The sequence below is a fragment of the Bacillus rossius genome, chromosome 2, assembly GCF_032445375.1.
Source record: "Bacillus rossius redtenbacheri isolate Brsri chromosome 2, Brsri_v3, whole genome shotgun sequence".
Taxonomy (NCBI): Eukaryota; Metazoa; Arthropoda; class Insecta; order Phasmatodea; family Bacillidae; genus Bacillus; species Bacillus rossius.
In genome coordinates, this window is record NC_086331.1 from 39,502,320 (window position 1) to 39,520,415 (window position 18,096).

The 18,096-nt window shown below is 36.2% G+C and overlaps 1 protein-coding gene across 4 annotated transcripts in view; it reads left to right on the forward strand.

Moving 5' to 3' along the window:
- The window catches only part of LOC134529251 (uncharacterized), a 1,084,551-nt gene that overhangs the window by 854,775 nt on the left and 211,680 nt on the right, over positions 1 to 18,096 (forward strand). For all 4 annotated transcript variants that reach the window (XM_063363151.1, XM_063363152.1, XM_063363154.1 and 1 more), the window contains 2 exons: positions 4,132 to 4,254; positions 11,345 to 11,464. In XM_063363151.1, the coding sequence (XP_063219221.1) occupies positions 4,132 to 4,254; positions 11,345 to 11,464 (243 nt within the window). The remainder of the gene's footprint in view (positions 1 to 4,131; positions 4,255 to 11,344; positions 11,465 to 18,096) is intronic.

Sequence of the window (18,096 nt, forward strand, 5' to 3'; positions counted from 1 at the left end):
TTAATCCACAGCAACACTTTTTCATCGCAGGCGATTTAAACAGCAAAAACGAAGACTGGGGATGCAAAAATACTAACCCAGCAGGCAGAAAATTATTAGATCATTCGGTAGCAAATAATTACGAAATTTTTGCTCCAGGCTCGCCAACTTGCTATCCAACGAATGGCGGCATGCCTGACATATTAGATATAGCTCTTACAAACATACCAGGTGCGCAGGTTATTTCAGAAAAATTAGATGAGCTTGACTCAGACCATTTTCCGGTACTAATTCAATTAACTTTTAATGCTCAATTTTGCGCAGCGATATTTAGCCGCACTTTTGGTATTCCCGACTGGGACAAATTTCGCGAAGACCTGGAATTAACTTTTACAGAAACTCCAGCGATAGACACAGCAGATGAGCTCGAAACTCACGTAAAACTTTTCACCGACACAATTACAGACGTGCGCAAAAAACACACGAAAATCGTGAATAAAAGAGAATTTACGCGAATAAATTACCCAGATGTAGACATGCTAATCGTTTTAAAACGGCAGGCGCGCAACACTTATCAACGAACGAGAACACCGCAAGCTAGGACTGAATACAATCGCCTTAAAGCTCAAGTCTCGCGAAAACTTAAAGATTTAAAAATAGAAAAATACGGAAACTTAATAACAGAGTGCGCAACTCAACCTCGGCAAATGTGGCGGCTCACACGCAATTTACGAGGGAAAAATAAATTTATCTCCACACCGGCCATTGTTACAAACGCGGGCATTAAATATGACGCGATAGATAAAGCAAATGCTATAGCAGACATTTTTGAAAAACAATTTTCACCAAACGAGGACATAAACGAGCCTCAGTTTACTAGGACCACGACAGTAGCTGTTAATAACTATTTACAAATCGTTCCACAAGCCGAGCCGGAACTCGTAACAATTAAAGAGCTCTTAGAAGCTATTCACTCGCGACCAAAAAATAAAGCAGGCGGACCTGACGGAATAAATTTTGATACTTTAAAGAAATTATCATTTCAGGCTATACAATACTTTCTTAAAATAATAAATGCTATTTTTATTCTTAAATCCTACCCAGCGTCATGGAAACTAGCTAAAGTTATCACCATTCCGAAACCGGGAAAAAATGCGTCACTACCACAAAACAGGCGATCTATTAGCCTCCTAAATAGCATGAGTAAAATTTTCGAAAAAATTTTACTCAAACGACTTCAACACCATTCGGACGAACACGAAGTCATTCCAGATAACCAATTTGGTTTTAGAAGGGGCCACTCTACCTCTCACCCCCTAATTAAGCTCATTGAAGAGGCCACTGACGGTTTTAACTCACGAGCGAAATTTACTGTCGCAACGATGCTAGACGCGGAAAAAGCTTTCGACAAAGTTTGGATACCTGGCTTAATTCAAAAATTAATTACATTTAACTTTCCAGACACGTATATTCATCTGGTGGCCCACTATTTATGGCGTCGAAAATTTTTTGTATCAATAGAGGGGGCGAAATCATCCACTCGGGAGCTGACAGCAGGTGTGCCGCAGGGGTCCCCACTCTCACCCTTTTTCTATAATGTTTACACAGCCGACATCCCGCGGGAACATGCCCACGTGCAACTATATGCAGACGACACTGCAATAATATATCAATCCCCGAATTTGAAGTATGCTTTAACCAAAGTTCAGAGGCAGCTTACCTCACTCGAACAATGGTACACTCGCTGGCGCATTAAAATAAATGGAGCCAAGTCCACAACTTTAATTTTAACTAAAAAATACACCGCCCCCGACCGCGAATTAAAAATTTTTAATCAAGCCATACCATTTGTTAAATCGGCTAGATATTTAGGTTTAACTCTAGATACCAGGCTCACCTGGAAAGTTCACACCACTAAGGTGACACAGTTTGCGCGAGGCACTTTGCGCAGCCTATACTCAATGTTTAAGGCCCCCCAATTTCCTAGAAAGAAAAAATTACAGCTGTATTTACAAATAGTTCGCCCTCAATTATTATATGCTTGCGAAATCTGGGGCTATGCAGCAAAATGCCATATCGATAAAGTACAGGTCACTCAAAATAAATTTCTTAGAGCCATTGCAGATTGCGGCTGGTACACCAGCACACTAGAAGTACACCAGCTACTCAAAGTAGAATATGTAGAGGAATATATAAAACGGCAAAACAGGTCTTTTTATGGCCAGCTCCCTGAACATGCCAATACTTATATGAATTCACTTCCGGACTACGACCCAGCTGCACAGCGACAGTTTAAAAAACCGCGACTTGCCTAAGCCAGGTTATACTAGAATCCACACATCCCATGTACGCAGGGCAACTTAGCAAACATAGCAGACGTTTCTCTCTGGCCCCGATGTGCCTGTCTACGTCCTGCGGTGCAAATAATCAACATTGGACTAGCCAATGATTGACATGCCCAGGACTCGTAAATATTGCGTCAACACTACTTTTGGCCCAGCGGGGCTCTATTTTATTGCGTCAACACTACCTTTGACCCAGCGGGGCTCTAATTATAAACCAGCGACAACTCGACCGCAGGCCCTAATTCCTTTAATTACCAAATCTTTCCTTCCCCCACCTCCTCCACTAGTCCTTGCTAGTTGTTTTCCCCAGCCATTATTAATTAATTCATTAATGTAACTTTCATTTTCTTGCTAATTCGAAATGGTCCGAAGCATGCAGGTGTAGGTTTTGACCCATGCAGCGGTCCACTGCCTGTGTGTTAGGGCTGACTCCGTATGCCTGAAGGGCGAGACCCGCCTGGCAGGCTTCACCTCCAGTGCCGGCCGCGTTTCGGAAGGCATGGGTTTTTGAATTGCGACAAAAAAAAAAAAAAAAAAAAACACTGGACGAGGGCATCTCTCTGCTCGAACAATAATAGAATAGGATGACATTCATTTACTAATTTCACTCTCTATTTTTCAGGTTTAGACGACAACAGCCTGGGGGCTAACTACAGCAATACTGGTTTAGCCTAACTTTGACCGAACTATACTGGAACGCAATAGTTCGGTCCTTAAGGCGGCCAGGTGTTTACTAATCTATGTAATTTCTCCTACACATCGGTAAACTTACACGATGATATGCCTGCTTGGTCAGCCGGGTATGTGCGGCCTTGGAGCTATACACTACACTCACACAACGAAATTAATTAGGCCATTTTTGCGCACACTCCACACGCCTCTAAATACAGACATCACGACACTCTCATGCATCAGTTAGCCAACTGACTGAGGGGAAAGGGTGACCTACCCCCGCCTGACACCTACACTATTAAAAATAGAGCCAAGCAACATGCGACAGCTATTTTACTTCTTCTGGACCGTGAGCCACCTTTAATCTTAAAATCACACACATCGCGCCCCGCCGACGTTTCCAATGATTCGATCAAAGTGACGGGGTTGCACTATTTATATTGGCGACCACATAGCGAGTTATGGGAACGTAATAGTTCCCGGTATCGCTGTCACACGCTCCCGGCCGAGCATATGAGGAAACGGCGGCAGCCCCTTCTCAGTCGCACCTGTGTTTCCGTACCATGTGCGTCTCTGCCTGAGGACGGGAGCAGATAGCAGTTCCTTAACGTCGCTTGTTTCTGTTTAGGTAAAACTATTGTATTTGTTTGTTTTTTCGTTTTGTCATGTTTTTTGTCTCGCTTCAACTGTTGTGCTGAATTATTTTGGGTTTCAATATTTTTGTGTTGTCATCATTTGTGGGGATTTTTTTCGTTCTCTTAGTACATTTTTCTTTGTTTTTTCTTTGTTTGCTGACCATATTCCTGTTTCGGAATATTTTGTGGTGTTCATATCCTTGTTGACAACAGCAATTGTTTGCTTAATTTTGTGTGTTTTTTGTATCTTTTTTTTGAGTATTTTTATTTTTTATTTTTATTTTTATTTATTTATTTTATTTATTAGTTTTTCTTCAACAGAAATAGTTCTTAGCAATGGCGTATGTCCAAAAACTTACATCAAGTCATGCACTCCCATTGCACAAATCTTTTAAAGATAACATTGAAGTATATATAATATACTTTTTGCCGTGAACAAAGTTCATTCGTATTCCCATGGTAATTGTTCACATAGCATAGTTTGGAACCTCTTTTTGTAGAAGATGGTGCTCTACTGACATCTCCAACGCGGGAAAAACTAGAACCCGTGATGCCTCGCCCAAAGGAAGATGAAGCTACTCGAAGTCCCAAGAGAGCCAGTCCCAAGAGTAGTCCAAGTTCCAGTGAGTATTCCTGCATTGAGCTTATTCTGCCCAAGGTCACTCATACGCAAGAAGAGCGCAGCCTGACACTTGCTGAATGAATGCCGGAGTGGTTTCTGATTAAATGAATAAATGAATGAATGAATATGTGTTCCTCTCATCAACATCGAGATCATTGGAGACGAAGAGGCGTGAATGGATTTGAATAGAGCAGCAACAGTATATATCGGGAAGTAGGAGTTCACCATTTAAACCCACCGGCTCATGACAATGTCTGCAACGTGAGAATCGACAGGTGATAGGCGAGTGTTCTGTCAGTTCATCCACTGTGGCCTCTTGGAATAATTGTGGTGGTGAGGTAGGAATATGTCAATGTTCATGTTTTGTACTTAAAGAACCCGGGCTTTGAACCTGGATTGTCTTGTTAGAGTTCAAGTGGTCTGACCACTAGGCTACGCAACCTTAGAACTAAGGAATGTGTGTTTTTTTTGTGTACTTGGTGACGCATCCCCCATCTCAGTTATTTATTTCATTTATACACAGGCTCCTTTTATTATAATTTGCAGGATGAGACATAATGGGGTGTATTAAATTTTGTTAGGTGATTCCTAATGTGAAATGAAGTTAAAAATATGTATATGATTTGTTTCTGTAAGTGAATACTAAGCATGCACTTGAATATTAATTCTATATTTCTATTACTTTAAAAAAAATCTAACACAATTTTTAAAAATAATATTTTGTGAAAATAATATTTAATGTTTGCAGTTGTATTATTATTATTTCTTGTACACAATGTAAATAGGTGTTTATGAATTTTGGTATCACAAAAAAAGTGCTGTAGGGTAATCCATATTCACTACAAAATACAAATCTGCTTTAAAAAATTCACAGAAAAAATTGCCTCGTTTTTATTTTTCTCAAGTTAGCTTTTCGTGAGGAAATCACGTGCTTAACTTTAAATTTAACTTTTCTGAAGTGTATCCCATAATAGTACTTTAAAACATAACAATTTTTTTTTCATGCACCACAGCAGTATTGTAAGTAAACCGATCAGCTATCAAGTGTTAGATTTGCAGCCAGATTTTTTGAGTGGCTTCCATATGAATTTAAGTGGACTTTTTTATTTCCTAACATGAATAAACAAAAAACACAAATTAACACTATTTACTAAAAATAAAATCCACATTAAATCGACATAGGAATTCGATAAAGAACCTATCGGTCAGATAGACATTGGACAAACAACTAAGATGAACCCAAACCTGCTACATTCACAATTAATATTAAAAGTATGTAATAAAAACGTTTTTTTTAAATTTGAATAAAAATTAGCACGAATATCTAAGTCATCGCTTTAGAAGAAGTTGAAATTAAAGACTGAAAATATTTTATCTACATGTAGTATGAAAATTTTATTGCCACAACTTTGAGATATTGAGTAGGTCTTTTATCAACACAGTCTTCATATCTCACACTAAACAAAAACAACGTGAGGAACATTTAGCACGTTAATACACTGCTACTGCTTGTAAAAAAAAAGAGCAAAAACCGCAAAAACCACAAAAACCACAAAAACCAAAATTACTTTTGTGATAGAAAGATCAAATAAAAACGTTTATTTGTAACTACATTTGTAAGGTAAAACATTTTCTGTAAGGTTACAACTTTTCAAGGCTTAAATAAGTATGTTGTACAAATTCTAAAACATTACCTTTGACAGTAATTTTGTTGCTTTTTTAAAAAATAAATTTTTATGTTAAAATAAATTTTAAGTGTTTAAATGTGGTACAAAGACTTTTTCTGTCCCTCTCCTGCCTTATGTATGAACAAATTCTTAACAAACCAATTTTATCAGTTATATGGACGTGATACTTATACTCTTTTATAGATATGTTGTGCAATTCTAGATTAATTTTTAACGAACACTTAGTAAGATGACCAAAATAATTTGTAGTGCCTTTGTTCATAGCTCATATTTCTTCAAGAGTCATGCGATTTGAGAAGGAATGGAGTTGGGGAGAGATAAAACTATCTGTGTCTATGTTAAGAGGAACAGTCTGTGTTCACAGGATAAGCAGTTGGCTGCAATTTAAGTGATGCTACAATGCTGCGTTTTTCATTAAATGGAAACGACATAGAGTTTTCTCTCTTAAAATTCAATGTAAATTTATTCATATATGTGAAAATTTTTGTAAACATTTCCAATATTTTTATTTTGTGTTTAATTTTATTGTGCAAGTGAATTGCTGAATAATTAGTTTTGTCATTTTAGTGAATCATTAAGTTTGAAATTTCACTTCTAGCACACATTATATTTACTAAACATTGTTAAAAAATTGGTTTTCATATTTCCAAGTAATTAGTTTATGATTTTACTAAAGAAATGCAATTTTGATTGCAAGTACTCCTAGCTTCCTTATTCCCTTTACAAAAGAATTATATCGTAATGTACAACTTAATTCCCAATGATAAATCAACTCATAAAACTGACTAGTCCTAACTGGTATGTTTACAATCACCTATTTACAATTTAAATTTTTTTGATTAAGCATAGGCACAATTTAATTAACTTATCAAACAGAAATTAGAACACGATCATCAATTTATTATACTCTATTTGAATTCAAAGGCACAGACATTCAAGCTTCAGCTAGAATGTATTTATTCAATTTTGTTAGAATCCGCTCTTTACATTGGTGTAACGTAAATGTCTCCCTGGAAACATTTTGGGAGACTGTGGATCTTTAGTTTCAAAAGAATAAATAAAAATAATTGCAGGTTCGTCTATAACTGTGCCTCTATTTATTTTTCTATCATTGTTAATTTAGCAAAAGTAAACGAAACATAATCTTCATAATTATAAATTACTATGATAAGGAGGTTATTACTTAAATATAGAATTGGACTTATACATTAGAAGTTACAATTTATAATTTAGGTTAATACCTTTATAAGTTAAAATTTTATAATAGAGCCCACCCATACCAAATTAATAAAAGGTGCCTTACACCATAGTTAAAAATTAAAATAAACAATCTCAGAGTGATAATTTTTAGCATGTAGCATAACTAAAAATTCCCTCACTTCTCACTTTAGTTATCACCTATATAGTACAATTAACTGGCACTTAGAAATGGCATAGCACTGGCAAGCTGTAGAAGTCGCGGGGAATTTGGGGGTCGTATATTTCGAAGTTGTTGGTCGGGAGTGATACATCATACTGTAGCCGGGCTGCCAGGTGGCGCCTCAGTAGTTTCCGGTTACCGAAGACGAGGAAGAGCATTTGGCCGCAATTTCGGCTTCGGCTCTGGAATATCAATTCTTGGATACTGATTCTTCCATATCGGTCCTGGGAACAACCCTGTCTTTGAACAAGCCAAATACAAAAGATTAGACCTGCTTCACAGCCAGTCATTAAACAGGCAAAAATGGCCGGGTAAGAGAAAGAGGGTGTTGAAAACTCACCAAAACAGGGTGTTGTCCTTGCGCTCAGGAGGCCCGCCGGGATGCGCGCGAGATCCTGACCATAGCTAGCGCAGTGGATGCGGGAGCACTCATAATTTACATTTATTAAAAATTTAGTAAAATATAAAAATGTCTACATTGAAACACAGACTGACTAATTACTATCTAAAAACTTAGGGAAAACATCCCTCGATAAGACGACTACATCCTTGTGGCCGTGTCGAAATTGAATCTTTCTGAGTTCTGGTCGAGAAACATGAAGTATTCTGTCTGATGTCATGCTAAGAAGTCCCTCGGGTGTAGGTGTGTCGCTTAATTAAAACAGGCGCTTGATTTAGTTAGTAAGGGGGGGGGGGGGGGGCTTGATTTGGTACTTGGGCTTCAGGTCCGAAAGGTTACTAAGACTTCCGAGTGAGGGATTGAGAAATACTGATTTCGATAACTCGACGTTGGTGTTTGTGCCCGATCGCAGCGCGATCTACTGGGCAGTGACCGAACCGAGAAGAAGACGACTCTTACATATCACACGAGACTACTTCAAAAGCATGGGGCTTATGGAGGAGACTGGTGTAGCACTCTACAAGCTCGGGAAAGAACGACAGGAAAATGCGTCGCCAGGGGGCAGACTGAGCTTGACAACCGCTAGGATTAGTTGATAATTTCGCCACTAGAGGTCAGGGGTGGTACACTATTACACTCGTAGCCAGACCTTGAGATTGACCATCGCTGGCAGGGGTTAAGCATCGGTCAACAATCTGGGTGTTGATTAGTGGAAATGCTGGTTCGTGAGAAAAGTCTTACCCGGAGCTTCTATATTGCTCGGGAGCCCTGAAATTGTAGAATAGAGCATGACAATAAATGCTCACCTCAGATGAGCTCTGAGAAACTGGCTGTCCTGTGAAGCTGCAGCCACAAGCAGCCCTAATCACGGCGACAGGACGTGTTTCAGTGACCAGACGTGCACCGAAGCGAGGATAAGACTAGCCCGAATGCTGGCCTGTGAGAGGGTTGGCAAAAATCAGATACGGCGCTGGGAAGGAATTGGGGAAATAGCCTGACAAAGAATAAGTGGGAGTGTACAGTGAATGGAAAATGTTTAAGTTTTAGCTACAAAATTACTGCTAAAATAATAATTAAAAAATTAAAATTTACAATAGTGCTGAAAAATGCTAATTGGCGGCCCAATTTCTTTGTATTTTTGTAGGATGTTATTACTTTGTGTATTTATATGTTGGGGAAGGGCGTACAAAATGACATACTTGTTGTCAAATCAGTCATAAAATATTTATTTACTATGTTTAAAATGTTTATTTTGAACACTATATGCGGCTTTATATGGTTTGGTTCATGCTTAATTAAAATAATAGAGATCAATCATTCTATATCAATAGCAAAATAATTATGAATATTTTTTAAAAACATTGATAAAAACCATTTTGTCTGCCCTAGGCGGGTAAAATGACATACGCGGTGCAGACAAAATGGCATACAATATTTGTACCGGAAATCAGTCTAGAATTATTTCGCTATGCATAGTTCACAAATAAATCTCTTCGTCTGTCTTGGCACATGCACATGCGAATGCAAGTGCACCAATCATTTATGAAATACAGCTGTCGTCATCCAACCTAATTCCTGTGAAATGCCCAAACTACTGGTTGGAGCTTCATCTATTAACTCCTGTTTCATGATTTTTCTTGGATAAATTAAGCACGGCGGGATAAAATGGCCATTTGCACTCATGCAACAAACAACTGTCACATGAGATCCCTTTTCAGCACTAGTTAAAGCCCAAACATGCTTACGCCCAGTAGTAGCAAACACCTTTTTGGGGTCTCTGAACTGTTGATAAAGTAGACTCATCGATGTTGTAGAGCCTTTGCGGAGAAATGTTATTGCTCTGAATTATGTCTTGGTAGGTGATAAAAAACAGTGCTGCTTGCGGATTTATAAAGACGTGGGCTCTGTCAGCTGAAATAGCTCCTGGTTTTCTTAAAAATATGTCCGGTTGTCCTGTATCGAAATCCAGCCGACCATTATTAGCCTGGCATTTTATTTTCTTCGTTAAAATTATTAGGAATATTATTCACGTCTGCAAATTGATAGGCTAATTCCAGAACTTCCTTCCCTGTATATCCAAACAACTTTGTTTCCAGTAGCATTATATGTTCAACCAGCCCTCGTTCCATCTGATATGAGAAAACCCTCTTGTACCTAACCATGACTAAAACCATAAGTTACTCGATTAAATGCGCTTTTATCATGCTCAGAACCCACGAAATTCTAGAAAATATTATGTAGGTAGATACTCATACTTTAGTTGTTGGAGCTAAGACTTTATTTTGTTCCAGTGCATGACTTCTAAGAGTCGATTGTGGGACTTTAAACACTTTAGAAGCATCAACCCGCACATCTATTTTTTTTACAGCTTCTATGGCCTTTTACATGGAGGATTTTTCAAAACCCTGTCGGTCTGTCATTCTAGAATTGTTGCGAGGCATGTTGTTCTATTACTGGAAAAAGAAGAAAAAAATATTTGGGCCAAAAGCCATACTATGGCATTTTACCCGAACAACAGGTATGCCATTTTGCCCACCTTATAACCTCAAAAATTAGAAAATAATCACTAAAAATATTAAACGAATTTTGAGATTCCAACACATTTTTGGAGATATTTAATAAGTTTACAATAAAGTCAAATCAATAAATCCAAATAAAAGTGGAAAAAAACTTACTTTTAAGAAGAAACAAAATCCATCTGAGTAAAACTCGTGACTGCTAAAGTAAAAATAATAAAAAAAATGTCCACCTCACGTGGCCGAACGGACGCCACTGGCGACACGACAGGTTGCGACAAATAACTAAACGGCCATCTACACGTCATTTTTGGAACTAATTTGTCTGATTTAGGAGAAGCGAGTTTGCCATTTTACCCGCCTATGTCATTTTGTACGCCTTTCCCCTATGTACTTATTTATATACAGTTATTGGTTCAAATAAGTTTTAACATGCTAAGTAAAACAGTTTACACATTTCATAAGGAATACAACTACTGTGGAGAGGGGGTTGTAAAGTTAACATAAAGGTGTCTATAATTTCTTGACATCGCATCAAATATTACCCAAAAGCAGTGACAAATGGCAAACGGATGGAGGAATGGGATCACTCAATTAAAACCCATTGGATCACTTTAACTTCCCACATATTTCCCAGTTAACAAACACAGGTCTAGAAGCATGCAATCTAGCTCTAGATAAACTACTTGCATAAAGCAGGGTCAACTTCACCTCTTTGTTTCACCCTTCGTTTGTCTTTCATGACCTTTAAATAAACAAAGGTAAACCCTGATTAATAATTTTCATTTTTGAGCCTAACATGTTTATTTGCCTTAATTATTATTTCAGTGGTTGTTATCACTGACATGTCATGCGGCAATAATTAGAGAGTTTGATTCCAATCCCTAGCATGTCTATGAACTACATTTATGAGCCTCAAGTCAGTATGTAGTGCATTATGATCTTGAAGGTCCAATAATTTAATTTTTTTGCACAACTAACAACATATAATGCAATGAGCAATGACTATTATAATAATTTAATATCATTATTTGCCTTGAAAACAATTGTGATGCCCTGTATTTCAGAGAATCGTTCACCAAAGAGGCAGTCGCGGCTTTCTTCGTCCGCTTCATCTGCTGCAACCCAACACCCGAGCATGGCTCAGCAGAATGGTGGTGTACATGTTGAGCGTCGCCCAAGACCCAGTAAGTACGGGAGTTCAACAATAAAATAAGCACAGTTAATTAAAAAATTATTTGTCCCTTAGGTGTGCTAGGTATGCTATCCTATTTGAAGGTAACCAGGGCACGTGCTCTGTTTGGTTGTCTACATAAATGAGAAATTCAAAGTCTTCAAAAAAAATCACCCACAAACACGCAAGAGAAGCTCTAATATCACTTAATCATCTTTTTTGTGATAATGTTTGCATTTTTAGAGCATGTTTGTAACAAAATTTTTAATAATGTTAATGTATGTCAACTAGGATTGAATATGTTTTTTTTAAATTGAAGACATAAGAGCACGCAAACAAAACTTCTGGAATATATATACATATTATTAGGAGTCAGACCTCCGCTAGCATAATGGTCCAACTTTTACATAGGCGAAATATGAATACTTAAAGAAATTTTTTTTGGGTGCTGATATCCTATTTAATTTTCATAAATGTTACTCACTATAATTTTTGAAAGAAATAAAGTCTCTCAAAACGTTTACTGATTATAATTTATTTTTTTTATTTTTCCTTCCCGAAAATTCACAAAGCGCAATGGCTGCATTTTCTAGTTCAGACACTGTTCCGGATTATTCATAAGAACATCACAAAATAAAAATCTGTCTTGTGATAATTAATTTTTACTTGAATGCTATATAAGCCGAAAAGATGGTTATGATGTACAAAAGAATATCTCACAGATGCTTGCCAAGCACGGTACAAACGAAAATAACTATGTTCTCTTCACAGATACAAAGTTTGATTTTGTATATTGACATTCTCCCGCCGATGGCTGTGGTAAACAAATTTTAATTCCAACGTTCAAAAAATTTTCTTAGTCGGTATAGCTTAGACAACAGTTGCGAAATGTATCTGTCAAACTACAGTACACACTTAGTTTTAGAGCCAAAGCCTGGCCGCAACCTTTTAGTACCACAACCACAAGACTAATAAATGACCTGGCTACTTCCACGAAGTAGGGCGGTGGTCGCATGTCTCCAACACTATCACAAAATTTTTTTAAAAAATCAGCCAACCCTGGCACCCGTTACACATTGAAAAACTCTGTACACATATATAACTTGTGAAATTCTCTTATTTGTCTTGCTCGTACCCTTTATCATGCCTATATCACGAATATATATTTGTCCTTGTGTTCTCATACTCGGAGGTGAACGCCTGTTTCTATTTCTCTTTCTGTCTCTCTCACTCTGACACTTATGTAACTTGCATCACTTTGCTTCTAGACAAATAACAATAGCAAATAATACCTTTTAAAACGCGGAAACATACTTGAAAACTTAAATAAGCAAGAATAAAATAGGTAAACATTACTTTCTGTGGCTTTACCAAATTAAATGCACTAAATCATCATAAATACTTAAAAACAGAAACTGATGTAAAATATTAAATATGATCATTAAAACATATTGCTAGCACATGAACATCTCCAAAAAGGATAAACAACTGTTATTTACGATATAACAAGAAACATACCGGGGTTTCCAAGAAAAGCCTAAGCTTAAAACAAAAAAAAATCCTGGACTCGCGAAAAGAAGCAACAACATTGAGAATAAATGCGGCAGTACTAAGCAAATGTTAAAGCCCTAGGAAGTAAACAGTTGGAAAAATGTGGTTTATAGCTCACTGAAATAACAAGAACAAACAAGAAACATTACCAAGTATCATTTCTGATCTTAAAGCATATTAAATTTTTTACATGTTTGTTTTATAAGTTGGAAGGGTAAGTGCCTGCGATGCTGCACTATGATCAGTTTCAATAGATTTTACATAATATTCTTTTTTATGTAAGATATTTAAAAGAAATTAAAATAAAATGATTGGGACAGTTTACAGCTACAGTTACACAAACTAAAAATTCGTAAACATTTTTTTTTTGACATAGTTGATTGTTTATACAAAATAATAGGACAAGAATTACAGAAATATTTTCTTAAAAAGGTAACAAAATTCTTATTTTTCATGGTCACGTCTAAATAACTATAAATGCAGTAAATCCGAGCTACTGCAAAAAGGACAATGGCATAATTAATAATCGTAAGAATGAGTGCTTTTAATTAGGTTACCAAATAATGTCAAATGTGTGTAAAGTTTAATTTCAAAGTTAGGCTTCCAAACATTTTAAAAATGTTTAAAGATCCTATAGAACTAGATGAGCTGAATTCAACCGACAAACTTCAGCTGCTAGTTCATCACGTAAAAGTATGTTGAAAACATGGTGTGGTCTAAAGTGCTTCCTAATCCTTTCAAGTTGCAGCTAAGTCAGTCATCAATTGAAAAAAATAATGAATGTATTTACGATGGAAAACCAAGCATCTAGATAGTGCCTAATTTAATAAAGTTTTATAAACACTGCAAATTTTTTTCGCTAAAAAAAATATGTAATTGAAATATATTTTTTTGTTACCTTTATTTCCAATAACAATTTTTGACGCATAGGAATACTATGATTTTTAATGGCTGATTATTACTCTACTTTTCAAAAGAAACTAAAAAGGTTGTGTTGTTCTATTAACCTTTACCCCACCGTTTTGAGATAAACTAGCATAAAATTTAGACCTAAATACGTTGACACATGCAAATGTGCAACAATATTTGAAACAGTTGCCTAAAATCAGGAGTTTCGATTGTTTAGTGATGTTTATCATTGTAGGGATTCCGAAGAAAACACTGAACTAATAAATAAAGTAAAACAACTGCAGATGTAACTTAAAACACATAAACATTAATGTAAACAAAACCATACGTGTCATCAAACACTACAAGAAAAATAATTAGGTTGCACTTTTATTAGTGAATAAATATATTTTTATAAACATAACATTATTATTAAAAAACGTTTTACTTTTGCCACAGTTTAAAAATTTTGAACCTGACATGTAAGGAATGTATTCAAATTCTGGAAGTCACTTGCCACAAAACATAGCCGCAGGAAACATATGTCCCATTTACCGCCAGAACACATACATGTATCACAGCATTGATGGGCATTAAGAAGTTGTGCTTATGTTGATTTAAGTGCAGGTTTTTGTTGAATGTGCTGCCCACCTTCTATAATTAGAATTCAATCTTCAGATTTTAAGTGCTACATCACTTAACAATCACTGCTCCTGATTTAAGGCAACGGTTTTAAACTGTGTTGTGAGTGGTACACACCTGCCAGGCGCCAAATTAGTTATATATTTAATACCTTTTTTTTTCCCACAAATTGTGGGGTAAAATTTAATAAAACAAGGCAGATTTTTTCGTTACTTTTGGCATGTAAATTAGTAATCATTTTTTAAAAATCTCATTTCTCAATGTCACTAAATTTGTGGGAAATTAGGGTGTTACCATAAATAATTTCAATAAAATAATTTTACTTCACCTACAAGATTTGCCATGTTGGTATAACTTCGTTCAGTAATACATTTATCCAGAAGCTTGGCATTACCCCATTAATACTTTCTTTATTATTCTTAATTTATGACTGGTTCAGCTGCAGCTTTAAAGGCGTACACTAGTCTCTGGAAGCATTTAAGACCACATAAGTTGTCTATATGTTTTCAACTTTTACGTTATGAACCTGCTGCCGAAATTCGTCTGTCAAATTCAGACTCACCCTGTTTATTAATAATAATTCCTTAAACTATGGAATGCATTCGATAAATTTAATTCAAATTTGATTATGAATAAAAAAGTATCCCAATTTAGATATTTTTATGTAATAATTTCAGTTATAGTGACACCTATTTTCTAAGTTCTCAAGCCTTTGAAGTTTTTTTTAATATGAATGTCATTTGTTTAGCTGTCTTGTAGCACACAATCAACTCTGGTTTTTCACCATACCTATAGAACTGTAGAAACGCAATTGGGTAGGAGTTCAGTATAATCTTTGAGGTACCGTTGCCATAAGCCCCCGTTCATAACCACGCAATGCTTAAAAAATATAAAAAAGCTAGTTTGGTTTTCAAGAAGTATCATTAAAATAGAAGAATTTTATCTGAAATCCTGAACCATTATTTACTTTTAAAATTTTTGTTTAAAGTTGCATCAGTTTTGTCATCGATGCACGCCATTGCAACTATGGCGTTTACTTCTTTAAATGGCATCACAATGGAGTGTTCGTGTTTTGTGGGATTGTAGTCCATGGTTGTTAATGTTTACGGTATTTATTTTTTCCCACTACTACTACTACTTCTACGTGGGACTAAATGAATACAAATAAAAGTTTGTTTTCATTTAATGCACAAGATGACCAGTAAGACATTACTTGTAGTGGTGGGAATCGCAAAAAAATTTTGTCCCTGTGACAAGCCATGACCATTGACCTGAAAATCACAGGTCCAAGTTGCTGCAAGTTTGTCCCTTATAGCGACATATTAATCCCAAAGCTTCACGAATGGTACATCATGGAGGGAAATCAAAACATAACTTTTTTTATTAATGTATATGGGTATGAGAGATTTTAGAAAGAAATTATTTATTTATGTGTATTCGTGCACGTAATTGGAAGAATTAAGTTTTATATTTTTATTTAAATAAAACATTGTTTGTAACGTTATTTTAATCATGCTATTTAATTATTATTAATATTTTTTGAGTGTAATTGATCATTATACATTTAAAAAAATGTAATTATTGTATTTTAAGAGAAACCAAACTAGCTCATTATTTATTTCGACATTGTTATATTTCATCTGTAGTATTTAATAATTTTAATATAATGTATATAGGATTTATTAAAAAATATCTTTTGAACATTAATATAATAATGTTGAACACAGAAACTAGGCAGTACCTACCCTACTTCGGTTTAATAAAATAGTGCCATCTGGATTTGCTTGTCATTTCGCAGTAGACGATAACATTTGGGCTGAATTCACAAGTTATTTAGTAGAGAGTAAATGGACACACCGTGTTGCTCGATTGTTGCTGGACGAGCAGCGCTAGGTGTTTCGTGTGTCGCTGCTCATTAGATGGCGACTTAGCGACACGCGATCCGTGACACGCCCAGCGCTGCTCGAGGAAAATGTGATGTTACGTGACGTGACGTGACGTGACGTGACAAAGTCACCATGACAATAAATAGTCCCCATCCCCATTTATTTGTGGTCTGACCATCTCAAGTTCTGGTTGCAGACTCATGCAGTTGACCATTAAAAAAAAATATTTAAATTTGGAATGTCACAAATATGACGTGTTTTGAACCGTTCTTATATTTTTTCGTTAATGATTTAATAGAATTATTTGGACATACTCCACCGCAATTTTGCACTGTTTGTCATAGGAAAAATTGAAGAAAGCAAAAATAACAAGCTTTGCACAACACAGTGAACATATGGACCCAATGATGAAACTATAAAGATATTATAGACAACACAATGACAAAAGCACACAAATTCTGTGTAAGGAATTTAGGCATGAAAAATATAATCAGGACAGACGAACACATTGGGCTAACAATGACGAGACAGTTTCAAAATGAAGAGTTAATGCAGACAGACAACAAACCTGGCCAAAACAGAAAATATACGAACACAACAATAAAAAAAACTGGTTTTATGGACAACCTAACGACAACAGTATCGACAAACACAGTGTACTTCCTGTGACTAAATATTAATATAATTCTTTGGACATACGCCATTGCAGTTATACACTGTTTGTCATGGAAAAAATTCATGAGTGAAAAAAATTTCAAATCCTGGACAACATAGCGAACAAATGGACCCGATGATGAAACTAAATAGGTATCATGGACAATACAATTATAATATTACTCATTGCATGAATCATTTTAAAATCGTATTTTTCGCTACTGTTTAGTGAGACAGCAATAAAATAACATTCAATAATTGTTGCATGTTTAAACCACTTTGTATGGTTTAAGTTTTTATTACACAGTCCACTAAATCTTGTAAAATTGGTAATTATATCTCAAAAATAACTTAAACTGAACAGTGAACATTGGTATACGACAAACAATTAAGCTATGCTATGTCAAATTGAATATTTGTTAAATTAATTAACAGTAGTATATAGTAGCGCATACTGGGGCAGGCGCCACGCACTGGTGCCAGGTGCCGACCGAGCTCTGACGTCACGACCATCTCTGACGTCACGACGGCCATCTTGGATAGCCGTGACTTTGACCTTTAACCTTGACCCCGGTGGCCATTTGGGATCCGCCATCTTGGATCCGCCATATTGAATCCGCCATCTTTAAATAGAGTGCCCCTCTCACTCATGATGAAATTTTCGTCACGGTCGCCATATCGATATTTTTTCTGTTCCACTGGAGGCCGCCATCTTGGATACCGTAGACTGTTTCCGCTGTTTGTTCCTAGAGAGCGCCAGCGTCGCTCTTGATTTTTTTTTTCTGTTCTACTGCTGGTCGCTATCTTGGATACCATCGACTGTTTCTGCTGTTTGTTCCTAGAGAGCGCCAGCGTCGCTCAGTCTCATCACATAAGGCCGATGTTCCATTACCTACCATATTATAGTCCTGATGGACATATTAATTTTATTTTTTATGCAAAATATTTGGAAGTGCTGTGATTCGAACCATCGCAGCTCTGATCTCTAGGTTGGAAATCGTATGCCTTTAACCGCACGGCCATC